Below are 21,997 nucleotides of genomic sequence, written 5' to 3'. Positions count from 1 at the left end.
CCTAAGTACTTTGTGCTGTGAAATGTTACTAGTTCTTTGAAGAAATGGTTTCATTAACAGATATGTCTGGAATTGGCAGCATGCTCTCCTCTCAGAGGCTCCCACTGTGTGTTAAGTGGCTCTGAGAACCACTTTGGTCAAGAAATCTGCTTTGCTTAAGTTCTTTCTCAATCCCAAACGGAACTTCTCCTTTCTTCCTTTCCCCTCCTCTGCTTCCCCTGTGGAATACCTGCAACATATTTTAGTTCATTTCATTATTTTTTCAATCTTCACCTGAGGATATGTTTTTATTGATTTTTAGAGAGAAATGGAGAGAGAGGGGGAGAAAAAAACATTGATGTGAGAGAGGAAAACTATTGGTTGCCTCCCCCACACGCCCAGCCTGGAAATTGAACCTGTAACCTTTTGGTGTATGGGATGATGCTCCAAGCAACCGAGCCCCGGCTTGGGCTATTTTAGTTTCATTGAACTTGGTTTTGAGAATAAAGTGCCTAGGAGAGTGTCCCTAATTCATACTTGAAAATGATAGTTTTCTTTTCTTCCCGCTTAGTGTTAGTTTTAATGGTTTAAAAACTGTAGTGTAAATTCAGAGCCTATTTTAATTTTAGTTTAACTTTCTAAGAAAGTAAGCCATTTTTTCTTTCAGTTTTATTGAGATACTATTGGCTCAGTGCACGAATTCATGCACGGGTGGAGTCCCTCAGCCTGGCTGGTGATCGGGGCTGATTGGGGCTGTCTCAACCAATCCCAATTGGGGCCGATGGGGGCCAGCTGGCCAGGGAGGGACCGAGGGAGGGCTCCAGGGTGTGTCCGGCCCTCTTGCCCAGTCCCAATCGGCTGGACCCCAGCAGCAAGCTAACCTACTGGTCGGAGCGTCTGCCCCCTGGTGGTCAGTGCACATCATAGCGAGTGGTTGAGCGACCTTAGCATATCATTAGCATATTATGCTTTGATTGGTTGAACGGATGACCAGACACTTAGCATATTAGGCTTTTATTATATAGGACTTCTTGTTAGTGTATGCAGACTTATGCAGAATACACAGCCTTTATTTTGGTGAGTTATATTGTACTGACCTAACAAGATTGGTGTTTAACTTATAAGGTTGTTTGGAAATGTCAGGAGCTAGTATGCATATTATTTACACCTAGCCTGAAATATAAATCCTGAAGTAAGTGTTATGAAGTGCTGGGTGGTTTGTTGCCTTTCTAATTAACTTAGTAGAAAGGCAAAGAACACTTTTCTTTTAATGAAACATTCTTGAAAAATGTTATACTATTAAACATACTTTAATCTGATTTTATTGTTTACAGCTTTCTTTAATGGTATCAAGAACTGACAAAGGAAGAGATGATATTCTGTTACTATTTTTCTGAAATTATTATTATTTTTTTAAATAAAAGGTGGCTATCATCCAGTGAAAATTGGAGACCTTTTCAATGGCCGGTATCATGTTATTAGGAAGCTAGGATGGGGACACTTCTCTACCGTCTGGCTGTGCTGGGATATGCAGTAAGTATTCTTTGTCATTTGTGTTCTTGATTCCTGGCGTATTCGTCATCTTTATTTTATTATAAGCTGTGGCTGAGGGGCACAGCTGCTTCTGCTGTGCAGTGTAAAGTGCTTAGTGCAGGTCTGCCCTGCCCTAGCTAGACATTTTCCCCTCCGTTTGAAGTTCATTTTCCTGTTATCTTAAAATATTAACTTTTCTCTGCTTTTATATCTGAGGCTTATTCATTGAAATTACAGTAGGATCATTCCCCCCCCCCCCCAAATTTATCCATACCAAGATACCCCACAATCTATTTACATATAAATTAACATATAGACCTTCCAAATCAGTGGTTTCTGATTCCTTTTTAAAGCTATGACCTATAGCATGAAACACCATGCAACCCAATATAAATATGCATGTGGGTGGTTTTTTTTTTGTGTGTGTGTGTGTATGTGAAGTGAAACTAGTGTTACAAGATAATACTCTCTTTATATGACATATGATGAAATTTTCTAGTTTACCTCATTTTATGAGGGAAAAACAAACAATTATAAGGGATTATTCTGCTGCTGAAATTGTTGACCCACAATTTGAAAAGCACTGTTTTAAAGGAAAGCTTATTAAAACTTTCTATTTAGCCCTAACCCATTTGGCTCAGTGGATAGAGCGTTGGCCTGCGGACTGAAAGGTCCCAGGTTTGATTCCGGTCAAGGGCATATACCTTGGTTGCGGGCACATCCCCAGTAGGAAGGTGTGCAGGAGGCAGCTGATCAATGTTTCTCTCTCATCGATGTTTCTAACTCTCTATCCCTCTCCCTACCTCTCTGTAAAAAATCAATAAAATATATTTTTAAAAAATTTCTATTTATTGGGTAAATTTCATTATAATTATCACTTCTGCTTATAATATTTTTTTAAATTTGCATTTTCCAAAGGGGGAAAAGATTTGTTGCAATGAAAGTTGTAAAAAGTGCTCAGCATTATACGGAGACAGCCTTGGATGAAATAAAATTGCTCAAATGTGTAAGTACTGCAAAAACTTGAATAATAGAAGACAAATTAATAACTTAAAATTTTACAAAGGGATTTTTCTGGGTTTTACTAAATTAAAATTGATTTAATGTTTTATAAGTTCAAATACTGAATCTTTTGTTTTAAAAAACACATCACTTATATTAAAACCATTTTGTTTGGTATAATGGAAATTATTTTTGGTCTTAAACACTTCTGTTCTTGACTTACTTTTCTTTCCATAGGTTCGAGAAAGTGATCCCAGTGACCCAAATAAAGACATGGTAGTACAGCTAATTGATGACTTCAAGATTTCAGGCATGAATGGCATCCGTATCCTTTCTGACACTTCTGTGCTCCCTAATGGCTGAATTATACTGTAGTCTTTCTTTTTGATTTTGAAAAATTGGGATGTATAAGCCCGCATAAACTCATGCTTGCTCTGCTTTGTGATTTTCCACATAAAGCCTTTCATATAACCCCGGAGTGTTGGAAAGTGATATGTCGAGTGCTCTGCAAGAGCTTTCGGGGGTTTTGGTGTAGTAACATCTTATAAAATTATTTTACATCACTTGACTTGATTTTTGCATGGAATTATTAATTTTTTTAAATAATTCTAGTGAAGTTTATTTTTACAGTGGTAGGTGGAAGCGTATACCAGCATTTCTTTTTGCTTGAGACTTTAAAAAATTCCATACACAAGGGCTAGGTATCCTTCAGTAGCGGCAAAGAATTCATTGCAGCAATAGAAGGAAAAATGCTCTGCTAATGTCAACATAGCAAAGTCACACCTGATCCTGCATAGTATCATCTTTCTGCCAGGTAAATATGGAAATATGTTGGTTTTGTTTAGTTTAGTTTGTCGTCTTTGGAAAAGTCTGGAGAAAGTCAAGTTGTTACCACATAGGGACCGGCCTGGAGCAGGTCTGCCTCGGGCCGACCTGTAGTGTGTGGGTTCTTGATTTCCTTCAGGAAAGATTTCACAGCACAAGTGTGAGTGATTTTGAGAAGACATTTATTGAAGCTGGGGACAGTGAAACAAGGAAGGGCTTAGCATAGGAGAAGCAACAGGAGAGCCTGGGCGGGGCTGCTTTGGCTCCCTGGAAACATAATAGGAAAGAAATGAGCCTAGGTGGGGTGGCTTTGGCTCACTGGAAAGTCAGAGCAAACAGGGCCTAGGAAACAGGTTCAGGAGGTTAGCCCAGGACAGCTGCTGCTCCCCTGGTTGCAAGTCTCATGACCTTTAGAGTTTAAAAGATGCACACTGTGTGGGACGAAAGGCATAAGCCTGCTCCTGGGAGGGAGAGCGAGGCCTGGGTCCTTTGTCTTGAGTGTGTTAAAGGCTGGGTGTTTAGGGGAAGTCTTAGGAGGCTCTCAATACATTAACCAGTTTTATTCTGATGCGCCAGAATTAGATTTATTCCCTTCCTCTGTCCTTGAGTGTGGTTGGTAAATGGCACCATTTGGATTTCTGCTTTCAGTGTCCCTAAGTAGGGTGATTTAAGCTGTTACCCTCTCGTGGGGAGAAGTGTAAGCTGTTTACTTTTAAATGTCCTTTGTTAGGGAAGTTAGGATTTCTTCTATTTACTAGATGGCCATGTAACTACCTGTCTCAGTTTCCCTATTCCACTTGTCCTGGTTTACTAGCCTGTCTCAGAGTGATACATTTTCTGTACTTGTTGGTAAATCTGACATAGGCCAGTCCATGATGGAAAGAGAACCTCCACTGTTTTTCTTCAAGAACATTTATAATGTAAAGTTTCCAACTTGGGTAAAATTAGAGAGTGTACTACAGTTAATTTCTATAAATCTCTCACCCAAATTCAAGAATTAACTGGCTACAGTTGCTTTATTTATTTACCCTTTATCTCTTGCTGAATTATTTTAAAACAAATCCTAGAAGTCGTTCTTTTACCTCTACAAATGTCAGTTTACATATTTGAAACATACAGACTTAAAAAGACCACAAAGTTCATCCAATAAAATAAAACTAATTTCTTGGTGTCATGTCATACTTGATACAAATTTTCTTTATAATGGAAAAAGGACTTGTTTGAATCACTTTTCAACAAATAAGGTTATTTTCTCCTAAATATCTTCTCTCCCTCTTAAGTCTGTATCAACTTGCTTTAATTGTTTAAAGATCAAATCATTCAACTACTTTTTAAAATTATCATTGAAATAGTATACAGAGTATTTGCTTTCTCAAGAAGAAATTATCTTGCTGAAAATTAGTGATTTTTGAAAGATGAAAGTTTCTTAATCAGCTATAAGGTTAGTTGCTTTGGAAGCCTTTGTTTTAATTCTCGGTCCTATTGGAAAGGAAATGTGTCTAGCAAGAAGACAGAGCAAAGGCATCCTATGACTTCCCTTTCTCTTTTAAATGTATCAGTTTTGACTGGGCTACTGGTACGTTTGCATTCTTGTTAGTTTTGAGGGTTCTTGGGAGGAGGTGATTAGGGGTTGTGGAAAGGAGGATGATCCTTTCCACGTTGGTAGAGGGCATTGGTACAGGGCAACCTCAGAGGATCGTTGACAGCAGAGTAATCTAAGACTTGTAGGTCAGAGCTGATAGCACAAATGCAGAGAAGAAATAATACCTTTAGTATCCAGAATGCTCTTTCCATATTTTCATATTGGATTCTCTTCGATAGCCCTTGGTTAGCCTGAGGCAGGTGATACAGCCGTTACTCCCCATCCCCCAGTATCTGAGGTTTTCTTTTTGCAGTTATAGGTACCTGCAGTGTGAAAATATTAAATGGAAAATTGCAGAAGTAATTCATAGTTATAAATGGTGCACCAGTCTGAATAGCATGATGAAGTTACGCCTTCCTGCTCTGTTTCGCCTAGGACTTGAATCATCCCTTTGTCTAGCATATCCATTCTGTATACACTACTTGCCCTTTAGCCGCTTAGTAGCTGTCTCACCTATCACATTAACTGTTGTGGTATCTCAGCACTTGTGTTCAAGTAACCCATATAGTAGCCATTCGCCTCGATTCACGTCATCATGTTGGCATCGTATTGTCTCATCATCACAAGAAGAAGGTGGTTGAGTGTATCACATTAAGATATTTTGAGAGAGACCAGATTTGCATAACATTTACGACAGTATGTTCTTATACTTATTCTGTTTTATCATTAGTTATTGTTTATCTCTTACTGTACCTAATTTGTAAGTTAAGCATCATGGGTATACTGTATATGTACATACTAGTGACCTGGTGCATGGATTAGTGCACATTGAAAGGTAATTAATTAGAAGGTGGCGGGTGGGGTTGGACTGGGTGATATGGGCTGTACATGGCCTGGAGCCAACCTCCCGAGGTCCCTTCCCAGCCAGCCACCCCTGAGGTGGCGTTGTGGCTTGAAGGGCGTCTGCAGAGTGAGCAGGGGTCCCTCCAGCAGGTGGAGTCCCTTGGCCTGGCCTGTGGGGATGGGGCCAAAATTGGCTCTCCTACATCCCCTGAGGGGTCTTGGAGTGCGAGAGGGCACTCTGCAAAGTTGCTGTCACACAGGGTGTGGAATGCAAACGCAAGTGTGCAGTAAACCAGATTTGGGGCCAACAGTGCCCCAGCAACAGCATAACCCACGGCCGAAGGTGGAATCGTGCGGCCCTGCAAGGAATCAAACTCCCTCCTCTCTGGTTTTGGGGTGCATCACCCGAGAACTGCCGTTGCCAAGTCACTGCAGCTCGGCAGCTCCTGCATTGAGCGTCTGCCCCTGGTGGTCAGTGTGCGTCATAGCTACCAGTCGATGCACACTTAGCATATTAGCCTTTTATATATATAGAATATCTAGATAGGGAAAATCATAGGATATGTAGGGTTTGGTACTATATGCGGTTTCAAGCATCCGCTAGGTGTCTTGGAACATATCTCCTCAGATAAAAGGAACTGCTTTGTCTTTATTTCTCAGGGTTCAGGAATATTTGGGCACTTGCTCAGTACCCTGTGACTGATGAGTGCCAGGGTGTGTCAAGAGCCAGGGTTCTCCTTCCTCATCTTTGGCTATTTCCTTTATATCATCTTTGGAGCAGATCCAACATTTTGATATTTGTTCTGCTCAAGCTCCAGAAGCCTGAGGACAAAATTAAATCTCAGCTCAAATTCCAGAATGACATCCTGTTCATGCACTCACTAAGTTTTCATTTCTTAGGGAAGCACTCCCCTCATACTATGTATTTTTGAGGGTTTTATACAGGCATACCTCAGAGATACTGCTGGTTCAGTTCCAGATCACCATATAATCTTTTTGTTGGTGGAGGAAGAGTCTTGCCGTCAGTTTGTGCAATAATACAGGTCTGCCTGTATTTCCTCTAGAGTGGATTTGGAGGTACTAGCAAGTACCCTTGACTGCTAATGCCACCTCTCTGTTTCTCTCATTATCGTTTCTGCTAATTACTGAGTGCATTTTCCCTCGTGATAGATAGGAAGGTAGAGCTGGTCCTGACTTGCTCCTGTTCTCCAAGTGACTGATGGTTTATGGGCGGGCAAGGCAGCCCCTCCTGCATCAGATATGCATGGCAGTTCCTGAGACAGCTGGCAGGAAGATGGTTTCTTTGGAGAAACCAGTTGATTTGTAGGTAAATGGAGTTTTTAAAAAATACTACATATATATTCTAGTGACTATTTTTACTGTTAAATTAAATGGTAAGAAATCATAGTTTAGATTTGTCAGTGATGTAGAAATCATGTAGAGATCTGGGCTTTGGCTCTGTGTGTTCGTAAGTTCAGTTTTTGATTTTTTTGTAATATGCCTGGGAAACTGGTTTTACATTATCTATGCATAAATCTGTAGCTCACATGTTCTCCAACACTGTAGAAAATTTTTTCTTAATATTTAAAGCAGTAGTTATTGTGATGATGTGGTAGATGCAGATATTGTAAAATATATTAAATCAATAACCTATCTATAGGCCTCCAGAGATGAATAAAGTATTCGCAGATGGTTTCAGAGTCATTTTAAATCTTCCAGTAGGAATGACATAAATATATTTATATGATAGGCCATAGTTCTGGAGTGTTGGTGTTTGACTAGAATTTCTGTTTTCATTATTATAGGTTTGGTCTTAATGCCGTGTCTTATATTGTGATCATATATTCTTTAAAACTGCCTACAATATTAAAATTGATCTATTACACAGTGGAAGATATTGAAGGAAAAGATGAAATGTCTTCACTGAGTTCGTTTAATTTCTATTTTTATGTAACCCATGAAATAGAAATTTAGGCAAGCAGACAGGACAGTTAAGACAGGGGAGTTCTTTACTTTTTTTCTCGTTAATTTCTCATAAGGTTCTAGTCTTGCTCATTTTCATTAAGGCTGATCATCAAAGAGAAGTGTGCTGAAACGAGTGAGAGCACAGGTAAGTGTGGGAGTGAGTCCTGACACCGCCACCTTTGGACTGTAACTTGGGATAGTTCTTTAACTGAGGTTTGCTCTCCTCGTTTCTGTGTGGGGATACGTATACTATTTCCTAAAGTTGTTACAGGTAAATATTAATAATCTGTGGCACTTAAAAAGTAGCGTATTTTCCGGCGTATAAGACGACTGGGCGTATAGAAGATTTTCCTGGGTTAAAAAGTCGTTTTATACGTCGGAAAATACGGTACTTAGTAAATGTTGCATCATTTTATTTAGGTGAGAAATGGGAAAGGTCCACTTTGGATATTATTGATAGTACTAGAGGCCTGGTGCACAAAATTCATGCACTTAAGGTGGGGTGGTCCCTCAGCCCGGCCTGTGCCCTCTCGCAGTCCAGGGGCCCTCGGGGGATGTCTGACTGACGGCTTAGCATTGCTGCGGAGGCAGGAGAGGCTCCCACCACCGCTACTGTGTTCGCCAGCTGTGAGCCTGGCTCAGGGCTTCTGGCTGAGCGGTGCTCCCCCTGTGGGAGTGCAGTGACCACCAGAGGGCAGCTCTTGCATCGAGTGTGTCTGCCCTCTGGTGGTCAGTGCGCATCATAGCAAATAGTCGTTCTGCCCGTCGATGGGCATATTAGCCTTTAATTATATAGGATTGTTGCATGTTATGAAGAAAGAAACGTTTCATCATGTGCCACAATGCTGCTGCATTTAGTAATTGCATCACTTCAGGAAATGTGTCCACAAGTGATCCTTAACCATGTCCTAGATGTCTGCATGGTCTTCGAAGTGCTTGGCCACCATCTCCTCAAATGGATCATCAAGTCCAACTATCAAGGCCTTCCTTTACGTTGTGTGAAGAGTATCATTCGACAGGTGAGGCTTATGAGGGCAGCCCCCACCTCCTAATACCTAACTGGCTAGGCTTTCAACATAAATTACTATTTTGTTTTGTTCTTTAAAAATGCATAAACATATACATACAAGTTTCTTGATATATAATTTTTGTTTTTAAAGTGTATGCATGTGTTACAGTGTATAACAACTTGAACATCTTAAATCAGTTTTATATTTAATGTTATGCCATTCTGTTTGTTAAGGGAGCAATATGTAAATATCAGGTATACATTTCTTTGGGCATATTTGTCTTTTTAAGGTAATGATAATGGTATAGTGAAAATTAGTTTAATATTATTATTATAAAATGTCCCACTTTGTTCCTTAGAAAATAAATAATTCAAAAGAAATAATTTGTGTTTATTTGCTGTTTTTAGGTATTAGATGAAGGGTAAATGAACGATATAAGGAATGTTTGTTATATAGGGAGTATTGTATTAGATTTATGCTTTGTTCTGTTGCCTGGACAAAAGAATGGGTCTGGGTCTGGTTTGGTGATCATGTGCTAGCAATTATTTATAAAATGAAAGTATACATACATGAAAGATCTCTTTCTGATTAGAAATGTTTACCAGATTTCATTTTCTGCATGGAATATATTTCTCTGTATTCTGCTTATTCCCTTACAGCCTAAATTAGGAATGTTGCAGATATGACATATTCTGGGTTACCGATTCTGATAGAATAGATAATGACTGTGAGTACGTCTTCACTTCAGAGTAATTTATATATCAAGGAGGTTATTTGGTTTTCCTGCGATGAAGACTGAGTGCTTGGGAGCCTGTCCCTTTTCCCCAGATCCAGATCTTGAACTAGATTTGCCTAAGGGTTCCAGACCTGAAATATAGGCTATTGTCCAGAATTCTTAAATAGGAAATAATCAGGGAATTGAAGAATTGTACATCCTAGAGATTGGGGCTGAAAAAGAACCTTCCTACCAGTTTGCATACATGCAAATCAGTAGGTTCTAAACCCATTTTATAAAAAATTTGATGTTTATAATTGTTAGATTTTTCCTTTGAAATTGTGTGTAGTTAACTTAGTTTATTCAGCCTGTGTATTTATCTCTTCATTTATCTTCATCCTTTTATGGTGCAAATTGACAGCTCATCTTCTAATATTATAGACTTGCCCAGCCGCTATGGCTCAGGGGTTGAGCATTGACCTATGAACCAGGAGGTCATGGTTTGATTCCCGGTCAGGGCACATGCTCAAGTTGCGGACTTGATCCCCAGTGTGGGACGTGCAGGAGGCAGCCAATCAATGATCCTCTCTCATCATTGCTGTTTCTGTCTCTCTCTCCTTCTCCCATCCTTTCATGAAATCAATAAAAAATATTTAAAAAATATATTATAGATGTTATTTGAGGAAAGGGATTGGTAAGAGAAGGGCTTTCTGTAGTGGCTTACACAACAAGATACTATATTTTTACATAGTATCATGTTAGGTATGCATATGTACCTAGTATGGGATTCTGACTAGCTTTTATTTAATAATATATTTGTCCTCTTTTAGGCTTTAGATAGTAGCATTTTAACTCATTATTTTAACATGGTTAATTTCTCATGTGAAAAGATAATGCTTTTCTTTAGAAGATAGACGATGAAGGGGAAAATTAATACGTCCATTGGAGTTATTTGATTCCCAAATGCTGCTTCAGTATTTATATCTTAATTATCTCTGCTAAATCCTGAAAATATAAAATGACTTACATATTATAACAAACAGTAAATAATTTCAGAAATACCATTTTGCCTGTATTTTATACAGGTTCTGTCATTCCCTTGAACCCCACATTTTGAAAGATATAGGCTGTTGCCATTGTTAACTTACCATGTCAATACTCAGGCTTGGCCATGTAAGAAAGGGCATTAGCAGATGAACAATTGACATTTATTTTGTATTCCAGAATGGGAAAACAAAACCTAGCCTTTCTTAGCAAGTAAAAGAGTCTGTAAATCTAAAGATGAAATCTGGCAATTTAATTGAACTTTAATGCATACTTGATGATTGAAGAAATGATTTACTGAGTGTATTATCCTTCTGTTATTCACATACACTGTGCTTTGGAAATGAGAGAGCTCTTGTGTTTTATTGTTCTAGGAAAATTTCAATATGAAATTCTGATTTTATATGGTCTGCACTTTGTTCTTTTAGGCTTTGTGGGTAGAAGTTTTGTTTTAGTGTGAAACCCATCTTTAAGTTTATTTAAGAAAAACTAGAGGCCCGGTGCATGAAAATCATGCGGGGGTGGGTGGTGGTGGTGGTGGTGTCCCTCAACCCGGCCTGCACCCTCTCCAATCTGGGACATCCCTCTCACAATCCGGGACCGCTGGCTCCTAACTGCTCACCTGCCTACCTGTCTGATTGCCCCTAACTGCTTCTTCCTGCCATCCTGATTGCCCCCTAACTGCTCCCTTGCCAGCCTGATCGCCCACAACTGCCCTCCCCTGCCAGCCTGATTGCCCACAACTGCCTTCCCTTGCCGCGACCTGCCTCCTACTCCGGGACCTGCCTCCTCCGCGTGAGGTGGCGGAGACGCCGGAACCAGCCTCCTCCGCGCCACCTAGAGCCGCGGGACCCCAAGGCCTCATCGCGCAGAGTGGCCGCCGGGCCCGACCTCCACTGTGCGTGCAGCCATCTTGTGGCGATGTTGCGTGAGGGCATGACACCACCTAGGCTTTTATTATATAGGATGTTATCATGGAATCTGGATTTTTTTCTCCCCTAAGCTTTTAACTTTTAAAAATAATAGACTATTATATATCCTAGTTAATAGCCTATGTACCTGAGTTTCCCTTCATCCCTCCTACTCAGCATATGAGTTTAGTATTTTTGACTCCTAAATAGTACTGGGAAGATCCTTTATTAACAGGCCTGCATAGTTACATCCCTTCCCGAACAAGACAAGGCAGGGCCAGCTTTCTAATATTCGTGCCATGTGTCCTCCTTCGCCTTCGTGTTCAGGCATAGCTGACCTCGTTTCAGTCATCCCTGTGGCTCTGCCACTTGCCATTCTTCACCAGTCACCTGGCCTTTGGTCTCTCCTGTGCTGTATCTTTTGCTCTTGGTGTCCTTTCCATTCCTGTGCCACCATCATCAGTTCACAGGCTTCTCTCTGCTCTCTGAGTCGAGACCATCTTCTTCCCTATTCCAGTTTGTTCTCCTTTCCATTAGCAGTTACGTCTCTAAGTAAAACTTTAACAATTTATATCCTATCTAATAAAGAGGGAATATGCTAATTGACCGCCACACCCTCAAAGATGGCGGCACCCATAGCCACAAGGTGGCGGTGCCTAGTCCCCTCAGCCCCACTCGGGTGGCAGCTGCGTGGCACAGCCGGGCCCGCCCCGGCCCTAGGCAGGTCCGGCCGCTCTGTGTGCCTGCCTCTGGAGTCCCCCAGTCCCCTTAGCCCCACAGCCACACAGGGCTGGCCCGAGGCGCAAGCAAGCCTTGGATGTTGGCTGCCCAACCACCCATGGCAGGCCCGAGGCGCAGGCAAGCCTCAGATGGAGGCTGCCCAGCCACTCGGGGTCGCCGAAGGCTCAGGTAACCAGGGCCGGCTGAGGCTTGCGCTGCCGGCAGTGGCAGCAGCACAGGTGTGATGGGGGCATTGCCTTCCCCTGGTCGCCGGGTCACCTCCTGCCACTGAGGGCTCCTGGACTGTGAAACGGGGCAGGCCGGGCTGAGGGACCCTCCCCCCCCCCTCCAGTGCATGAGTTTTCATGCACCGGGCCTCTAGTTTCCATATAAACCTCTAGTGTTTTTTAATTGCTTATTGTCCAAAGCTTAACATTGTTGATTTTCATGAAGCAATAGATGGAGTGATAAAGAGCTTGGGTTTTGGCGACAGTTATACCTTAGTTTAGCTAAAGGACTTTGGCCAACTTAATTAACTCAGGCCACAATTTCATCATAAATAAATGGGAATAATAAGGGTACCTTTCTTATTAGATTAGAGGGATACTGCTATCAATAAATACAAATATTTACTCAGTGCTTACTGTGTGCCAGGCAAAATTCTAAGTACTTTGCAAATTTTAATTCATTGAATCCTCATAGTAACTCTATGAAATAGGTATTTTTACTCTCCTGATTTTATGTAAGTGCAGCTGAGGCATAGAAAGGTGAAAGAACTTGCCTGTAGTCAGGAAGTAACTTAAGAAGGATTAAGTGGTCTAGCAGGAATTCAAACCCAGATAACCTAGGTTGAAGCTCATGCTTTTACTGGTTTGCCGAGCAGCAGGTAATAACTTTGGAATTGTACTGGGCTTATGTCCAATAAGAGTTAAATCACTGTTCTTCTTTCTTCTGCCATCTGATGTCAGCCCATATTTCCCCCTTACAAACCCTGATTCACCTCTTATGTCCTGGCAGGTAAATTTTTGTCAATTAATCTTTTATATAGGTAATATACATAACTGTTCTAAAATATGTCTTTCAGGTACCTACTTTCCCTCATGGAGTCAACCAAGTTACTAATTTCTTAATAATATCTAAAGATGTCCCAAAGCATTTATAAATACGTGCTCATTTACCAAGTTTTTTATTCATAAATTTTTACTAGTTTTCTTTGATAGGTATTTTAGAGTGTCCTTGCCTTGCTGTTTTGTGTTTGTTTTTTTAAATATATTTTATTGAGCTTTAACAGAGAGGAAGGGAGAGGGATAGAGAGTTAGAAACATCGATCAGCTGCCTCCTGCACACCCCCTACTGGGGATGTGCCTACAACCAAGGCACATGCCCTTGACCAGAATCGAACCTGGGACACCTCAGTCCACAGGTTGACGCTCTATCCACTGAGCCACACCGGTCAGGGCAGCCTTGCTGTATTTTAACTTTACATCTTTGATCTTCCTTTTGTCTTGGGCTGCTGAAAAGACCCTGCTTTCTTTTGTACCCATGTTTTAGCTAAAGACTCAACCAAAATACCTCTTCTGTGATGAAGGCTTACCATACTCCCCCAGTTCATAGTGGTGTGTTCTCCCCCCTCAAGATGCTTGTGGCCTGCATTTGGTTCTTTCCTAATGCTTGCAGGGTCTTATAAGCCAAAGTTTCTCAACCCTGGCACAGGGTTGATATTTTGGACTGGATAAGTCTTTATTGTAGGGACCCGTCCTATGACTTGTAGGGTGTTTAGCAGCATTTCTGGCCTCTACCCACCTCCAGCCACCACCACCTCCAGTTTTGACAATTAAAAATTACTCTGGCCCTAGCTGGTTTGGCTCAGTGAGTAGAGTGTCTGCCTATGCTCTGAAAGGTCCTGGGTTTGATTCACCTGCCCTGGTTGCTGTCTTGCTTCCAGTACGGGGTGTGCATGAGGCAGCTGATCAATGTTTCTCTCTCATCATTGATGTTTCTCTCTCTCCCTCTCCCTTCCTCTCTGAAATCAATAAAAAAATATATTTTTAAAAATTACTCCAAACTTTATCACATATCCTCCAGGAGGCGAGATTCCCCCTCACTGAGAACCCCTAGAATAGAGGAAAGTACAATGGGTACATGCCTTGACTTAATTTCAAATTCTAACTTTGGCACTTAACTGTTTGGTGACCTGGATCAAATTCCTTAGCCTCCGTGAGTATGTTTCCTCATTTGTGAAATCGGGATGATGATCCATAATTTGTGGCTTTGTTGTGGAGATGAATTCTGAGGGGCAAGGAAGTGAGAAAGCATCCAGCATTGTGAGCAGACCTCGAGTCTCCCATCTGCACTGTGAGCATCGCGCAGGTACAGGTCATGTATCCATGTCACATTTTCTCGCCGCTTCCTTCATGTAGTAGGTGATCAAGAAATGTCTTTTCTAAGGAAGTATATGTTCCTCTTAATCTGACTGACCTATGATTTGACAGGCTTGAAGGTAAATGTTAACACTTTCTAAAAGTAATGACAATCACATTTCCAGTGTTTCCTATACTTACACTATTATCAGTCCTTTGATCAGGCCTCAGCTTTCCTCACTTAGCCATGGTGACCTAGTGCCCAGTCAGAGAAGGGCATCCTGGTTGCCTGTGGTGAGGATGCTGAGTGCTGCAGCAGGGCACCCCCCCTCCCCGCAGGCTGCTTCTCTCGCCTCAAGAGTGGAGTCTTGTGGTTGTCTGTTTGACCCACAGCTTTCATTTCTCTTTTTTTCTTTTTAAGTCAGTTTTATTGAGGTCTATTTTATGTCTAACTTTTATTTCTGAAACTGAAAGAAGAATAATGGTGCTTGTTGGCAGTATTTGTTATTTGTGGTACAGTTTTCTTTAAATGTCTTACTGTTCTTTAAACATTATGTAATTGAAAGGGTGGCTGACATCTCACATTTTTAAACTTTCTGGTTTAATTTACTGCCCATTACAGAAACCTGGTAAAGAAGGACTACTTGCCATTAAATGAAGGTTGTTAAGAGCAAGACCCGAATTTTGGTGACTTTTCTAACTGCTAGTTTTTCCAGTATTTTAGCAAAGTCACCAGATTTTTAAATTCTTCTATTCTGTCATCATTATTGTCGCTAACATTGATTATGTTCTTTTAAGTCCTCTTTATTTGTATGATGCTGTCTAGTCCTCATCACAGCCTTAGGAGGCCAGGGCAGTTGTTATGTCCACTCTACAGAAGGCCTTTCACAGATAGGATAAAAACTTCCCTAGGCCCCACAGTTACCCAGCAGGCACCAAGGTCCGAATCCAGGTGGTGTAACCTCTGCTTCCATGCTCAACTGCATGGTATGAAATGTCTGCATAGAAAGATTTGGGAGCATTTAAAATCGTAGCATGTCTTTATGGAAGGTGTGCATTCAGGTCTCTATTTGTAGTAAGTGGTCTGTTTTTATTTTTTTTGCCTTAATAGAGCTGACAATTAGATTGTTTAACCCTTTGCACTCGCTTGCTTTTTTCTCAATTCCTTTATTCTAATGCTAACCGTGTCGAGTCACACTCGACATCTGAGTGCAAAAGGTTAAAAGGACAGCCATTGGGTTTTATTTAACAGGTAATTTATAATTTGTAATATGTGCTGCAATATATGTAAGGGGACTTTAAATGCAGTGCTTTTCAAACCTGCCTCTGAGGTGGTGATCTGATGGGCATGCCGGGGTGGGGCCTTGTTGGCAGGCTGACTCAGCAGTCCCTGAGCCACGCTATCTACACTTAGTATTTATTTACCATTTTAATTATTTTACTTCTCCTAGTCATCAGTGCATTCACTATGGTCAAGCCAGTATTGTTGAATTTTAGCTCAGAAGATTAATTTTAAATTGGTAAACATTGATATCTTGGAATTGTTTGGTGTGGTGGTACACATGGTTCTGTACTAACTTGGAATTCTCAAAATGTTGGGTCCTCAACTCAGAAATATGGTGACATATTTCCAGGTAGTGAAGCCTCTTTCCCAGCTCATTACTCTGTGCGTCTAAATGCAGGGCACAGAGGATTTACCTTTTGTCCTGACTGTATTCACAAGTACAACTGCTGGATTTTCTCATCAATTCTCACTAGTCACTGTTTGAAAGAGCAAGGAGCAGGGGCCTATTTCAGTCCAAGGTGGATAAGGACAATGTCTACTGAGACTGGTTTGAGTATCCAGTTCTTTTCCCGTACCTCTCCATTCTGCTTATTGTCATGCTTATCAGAAGCAGTTTGTAGGCTTTGCCTCATATCTGTCTTAGTGAGGAGGAAAAAGCCAGTGGGACTGTTAGTTACCTAGTAAGAGAGATTCTGGGCTAGAGAGAATCCCTTTGGTGTCACCTCCACACTTACAAGTCTGTCCCAGGGAAGTGCTCTAGCTCAGGGCAGCCCGCTCCGCTCTGCCAGCTCATCTGGCTGTGGTGGTTTCCCTTGGAGCTGCATTAGCAGGGCATTACCCACCGAGGGGGAGGCAGGCGAAGTCTCCATACCCTGTGTCCTTTGTTCAGGTGGGAAGGAAGAAAGTCCCCGAGTTGTGACCGGAGTCATGAAATAATTTGGAAAATTGTTCTCATTCTGTTTTTTTTTTAAATCATTTCTTATTTTTCAGTTACAGTTGACATACATATTATAATAGTTTCAGGTGTACATCCTGGTGATTAGACATACAACTTTCTAAGGGATCATCCTGATATTGTACCCATCTGATACCACACAGTTATTAGAATATTATTGACTATATTCCGTCTGCTGTACTTTACATCCCCATGACTATTATGTAACAACCAATTTATAATTCTTAATTCCTTCACCTTTTTCACTCATCCCCAAAACCCCCTTCCCCCCCAATCTGTTTGGCAACCACCAAAATATTCTGTGTATTTATGAGTCTGTTTCTGTTCTGTTCATTTTGTTTTTTATATTTAACTAGAGGCCCGGTGCATGAAATTTGTGCATGGGGGGGGGCGTGTCCCTCAGCCCAGCCTGCACCTTCTCCAATCTGGGACCCCTCTCACAATCCAGGACTGCTGGCTCTCAACCACTCGCTTGCCTGCCTGATTGCCCCTAACTGCTTCTGCCTGCCCTCCTGATCGCCCCCTAATCACTCCCCTGCCAGCCTGATCGACACCTAACTGCTCCCCTGCCAGCCCGATTGCCCCCACTGTCCTCCCTTGTAGGCCTGGTCACCCCAACTGCCTTCCCCTGCTGGCCTGGTCCCCCCCAACTGCCCTCCCCTGCAGTCCTGGTCACCCCCAACTGTCCTCCTCTGCCAGCCCAGTCACCCCTAACTGCCCTCCCCTGCAGGCCTGATCACCCCCAACTGCCCTCCCTTGTAGGCCTGGTCCCTCCCAACTGCCCTCCCCTGCTGGCCTGATTGCCCACAACTGCCCTCCCCTGTTGGACATCTTGTGGTGGCCATCTTGTGTCCACATGGGGGCAGCCGTCTTTGACTATATGGGGGTGGCCATCTTGTGTGTTGGAGTGACGGTCAGTTTGCATTTTACTCTTTTATTAGATAGGATTGTCAAGAGATACGTATTTATTAACATTTTGTTGTTCATATTTTTATGTGTTTTTCTTCTTTTTTTTAATCCTCATCTGAGGACATGCTGGATCTGGGGCCACCTGGCACGAGCTACAGAGCAATCTGCAGATTGCTGCTACTTGTGCTGGGCTTGGAAGTACCCAGGAGAGGGCAGACTGCCAACTAAGATGGGCTGCTGCTAGTGTTGGGCATGGCCAGGCCACTTAGCAAGAGATATGGGGTACATCAGGCCAGATGTTATTTGTTTGAGAGATTTTTAGGAAAGTCTAAAGCATGAGGCAAGAGAGGCCATTTATGTGGAAAAGCCACTGGGATGTGCTTGGGATGGGCCTACAAGTTGTGTCACAGAAAAGGAACAATGGGCCTTTGCCAGCACTTCTGTCTTAGAGAAAGCTGCCCCTGACCCACCTCCAGCTCTTGCCCTGATACTGCAGAATTCAGTTCCTCCCTGTACGTCTCTAGTGCCTTTCAAGCTGCTGCTCCAGCTCTGGAGCCCAGAGTGACTCTGAGTAAGTCTGTGAGCAGGCCCTTTAAGAGGAACTGCCTGGGACTCCAGCAGCCATGTCTTACCTTAGCCTCAATGCCCACTTGTTTTTACAGCCTGAAGTTATAGGGCCTTCTCCTCCTGGCCCTGGAACCCTGGCCTGGGAGGCCTGGTGTGAGTCTGGGACCCCTCGCTCCTCAGGGGGGACCTCCACAGCTGAGGTATCCCATCCAATGTTTATCTCTGTGAGTGTGGGACCGGCCTGTTCCACATCTCTGCTGCTCCTACCAGTCTCAGTGTAGCTTTTTTAATTTCATAGTTGTAGGATTTCCATTCAGCTAGATTTCAGGTGGTTCTGAATGATGGTTCTGTAGTTATAATTTTGATGTGGTTGTGACAGGAGGTGAGTACCGTGTTTACCTACACTGTCATCTTGACCGGTAGTCTTCATTCTGTTTCTCTTTGCAGTTTAGGATTTTGGGGACAGCATCAGTCTGGGTGGTGCATGCACAGGGCCTGGGAGATGCCTTTGAGAGAAGTCTTCACATTACTTTCAACTTACTCCTATTTCCAGCAAGCCATAGTGGATAGGAGCAGATTTATGTTGCTAACGCCAGTAACAGATGAGCTCTGACATGGTTCATAGGTGGGTAGAAAAAAACGTTAGAGGCAGTCTTGACCAAACCCCTTATTTTACAGCTGAACTTGAGAGAAGGGAATTGCTCTGAGCCATGGGTAGTTAGTTCCTGACCGAGAACTGGGGCTTCTCTTGCTCTCAGCCCTGGGCTCTGCCTTCACTTCTGTGCTGCTGCTGACCTGTGTGCCTGACTCCTGTGGAGCAAACTGGCCCGTGCTCCAGGAGGGTGTGTGGGCTCCCTTAGTGGATGCAGCCCTGTCCCTGGCCCATCTGTGGTTAGATGGAGCTCAGCTTTCAAAGCAGCCCAAGGATCTGTGCAGCCTCTGCTGCCTCCTGCTGCTGAGGCCAAGTATGTGTGGTTTTTTAGGCAAGAGAAAAACTTAAGTTTTGACAAATGAAGGCAACAGAGGGGAAATTAGTAAAGGCTCCTTTTAACTATTTTTCAGAATTTGCAAGGGGAGATCTGTCCTTGAGCATGAAGCTTGTTTCATAGAGTTTTGTTTTTTTGTGTGGTGTTTTTTTTTTCCATCATCATAGTAATTCTGCATAAATGGTTGTAAGATTTGCCATTATTGTTGGATTCTGGATGCTGGGGTGCTTTATTGCTTTAAACCTCAGTGGCTGAGAACAGAAATGACATTTTTTGAAAATAAAACTATTCTTCTTAGCTTACAGCTGAAGGTTTTAAAAAATAGTAATCTAGAATTAAAAGAAACTGCAGAATCAGATTTTGTAACTTTATTACCACAGAGAATATCAAGTAGAGTCCATTCATGTTAGCTATGGGAGAATTGAGACTGGAGAAGTTTAAGAAATGACTTAGTCAAGTTATAGTTATTTAGTCAATAATTCAAGTCTTCTGGCTTAGTTCAGTTATATCACTTATTTTGAGCTTCCTGTAAACTAGACCTTGTTTTTATGATTTCCACAGATTATTTCTAATTCTCACCATATTTCTAACAGATATTCCTCCCTTTTACAGATATGAAAATGGAAGCTCAGATAGCTTCGTCTCTTAACCATTTCCTTTCCTTTAATGACTTACATAATCTTAATTAACTTACTTAATTTGTTCCAATGGTGAAATCTTTTGCTTATTTTCATAGTCAGATGTTACAAACTATGCTTCTTAGTGAAAGTTAACCCAGTTGTGTGCAATAGCAACATTTTAAAAATCTGGACTCTTACATTCTTGCTGAGAACACTTTGCTCATCTGGATAGCCTCATTGTCATGGGGAACTCATATGAACATATTTGGATAGTGAATCTCCTGAACTTGTACCTGTGTAGCCTCCCACGTGGTGAAACAATCTGAGAATGTGAATGACCTAAGGTAGAAAGATAAAAGCTATTTGAGGATGAGATGGTGGTGAAAAGATCTTTTAGGAAAAGTGTTGACATTTACTGGTACTGTTACTAGGAACTCGTCCACATACTAAATTGTGTTTGTTGTGCCCATGATTCAACTTGGTTTCTTCATGGCCAACCCTCTTTCCCCTGGCATGAAGCAGTAAGCTCTCTGATAACATGAGGCCTGTGTAAGCCCATGAAGCCAGGGGACTTTGTTTATTGCTATGTATCAAACACGTAGTATAATGTGTGGCTACAAAAGAGGGGGTAAGATTAGATGAGGGATTTTCATCCTGTTTGAGAGACAGGTCTTTCTGTTTTCTCTTTTTGAAATCTCTGTACCCTCACTTCCTGATGCTGTATTGTCTGCTAAGGTCATTTAGCCAAATACTCAAGGTAGACAGAAGTGTTGGGTTTTTGCTATGAACTTTTCAGAGTTGGGTGATATTATATATCTTCCGCTTATCTTTTCCCCCACTTGTCTATTGTGGACAAGACCCCTAAATGATTTAAAATGGTTTAATAATATTTATTAAATGTTACTATTTATTGAGCATATTGAATTTCTAATTTATAGGAACATGATCTGTATTTTAAAAATAATTGCTTATGGAAATAATTGAAAAAATTCCTCTCCAGTGGAAGTAAGTTCAGAAAAACTTTGACCTCCTTTCCTGCAGTATTAAAAATATATGCACATCATTAGTCATCAGTGAGATATACCCTTCCTATCCACTACAGTCACTGAAATGAAAAAGAGAGAAAGTGCTGGCCATGAGGAAGACATCAGAACCCTCACGCGTGGCCACTGGGAATGGAAAGTGGTATAGCCACTGTATAAAACAGTTTGGCAGTTTATCTAAGGGCTGAACATAGAGTTACCTTATGATCCAACAGTTGCACTCCTAGTATATACCCAAGAAAAATAAAAGCATATATCCACACAGAAACATGTATGTGAATGTTCATGACAATTTTATTTATAGCAGTCCAAAAGTGGAAAAACCCCAAATGTCCATCGAGTGAATGGCTAGACAAAATGTGGTATATCTAGTGGAACATTGTTTAACAATGAAAAGGAATGATGAAGCATTGATAACATGCTGTATATGGATGAACCACTTACAAAAGACCACTATGTATGATTTCACTTATATATAAAACTAGAGGTCCGGTGCACGAAATTTGTGCATTTGGGGGAGGGGGGGAGGGGAGGTGTCCCTCAGCCCAGCCTGCACCCTCTCCAATCTGGGACCCCTCGGGGGTTGTCCAAATGCAAGCTGGCAGTTGGACATCACTCTCACAATCCGGGACTGCTGCCTCCCAACCACTCGCCTGCCTGATTGCCCCTAACTGCTTCTGCCTGCCAGACTGATCACCCCCTAACCACTCCCCTGCCAGCCTGATCGATGCCTAACTGCTCCCCTGCTGGCCCGATTGCCCCAACTGCCCTCCCCTGCCGGGCCAGTTGCCCCAGCTACCCTCCCCTGCTGGCCTGCTCACCCACAACTACCCTCCCATGCCGGCCATCTTGTGGTGGCCATCTTTGACCACATAGGGGTGGCCATCTTGTGCAAGGGTGTGAGGGTCAATTTGCATATTACCTCTTTATTATATAGGATGTCCAGAATAAGATAGAAAGTAAGTTAGTGGTTGATTAAGGCTGGAGGAGTTTGGAGGGATGGAGAATGACTGCCAATGAGTATAGTGTTTCTTTTTGGGTAATGAAAGTGTTCTAAATTAGATAGTGGCTGTGGCTGCACATCTAAATACCATTGAGTTATACACTTTTAAGGGTGAATTGTTTGGTATCTAAATTACATTT

At 42.0% G+C, this 21,997-nt stretch overlaps 1 protein-coding gene across 3 annotated transcripts in view; it reads left to right on the top strand.

Annotated features, from left to right (window-relative positions):
* Positions 1-21,997, top strand: part of SRPK2 (SRSF protein kinase 2) — a 100,902-nt gene that overhangs the window by 53,685 nt on the left and 25,220 nt on the right. For all 3 annotated transcript variants that reach the window (XR_008558166.1, XM_054726557.1, XM_054726556.1), the window contains exons 3-6: positions 1,404-1,512; positions 2,431-2,518; positions 2,752-2,839; positions 8,642-8,748. Coding sequence is in view for 2 of the 3 variants with exons in the window: in XM_054726557.1 (XP_054582532.1) it covers positions 1,404-1,512; positions 2,431-2,518; positions 2,752-2,839; positions 8,642-8,748 (392 nt within the window). In the remaining variant the exon portion in view is untranslated. The remainder of the gene's footprint in view (positions 1-1,403; positions 1,513-2,430; positions 2,519-2,751; positions 2,840-8,641; positions 8,749-21,997) is intronic.

This window comes from Eptesicus fuscus, chromosome 14, assembly GCF_027574615.1.
Source record: "Eptesicus fuscus isolate TK198812 chromosome 14, DD_ASM_mEF_20220401, whole genome shotgun sequence".
Taxonomy (NCBI): Eukaryota; Metazoa; Chordata; class Mammalia; order Chiroptera; family Vespertilionidae; genus Eptesicus; species Eptesicus fuscus.
The sequence above is the reverse complement of the archived record's forward strand: the minus strand, read 5'-3'. Positions and strand labels throughout refer to the sequence as shown.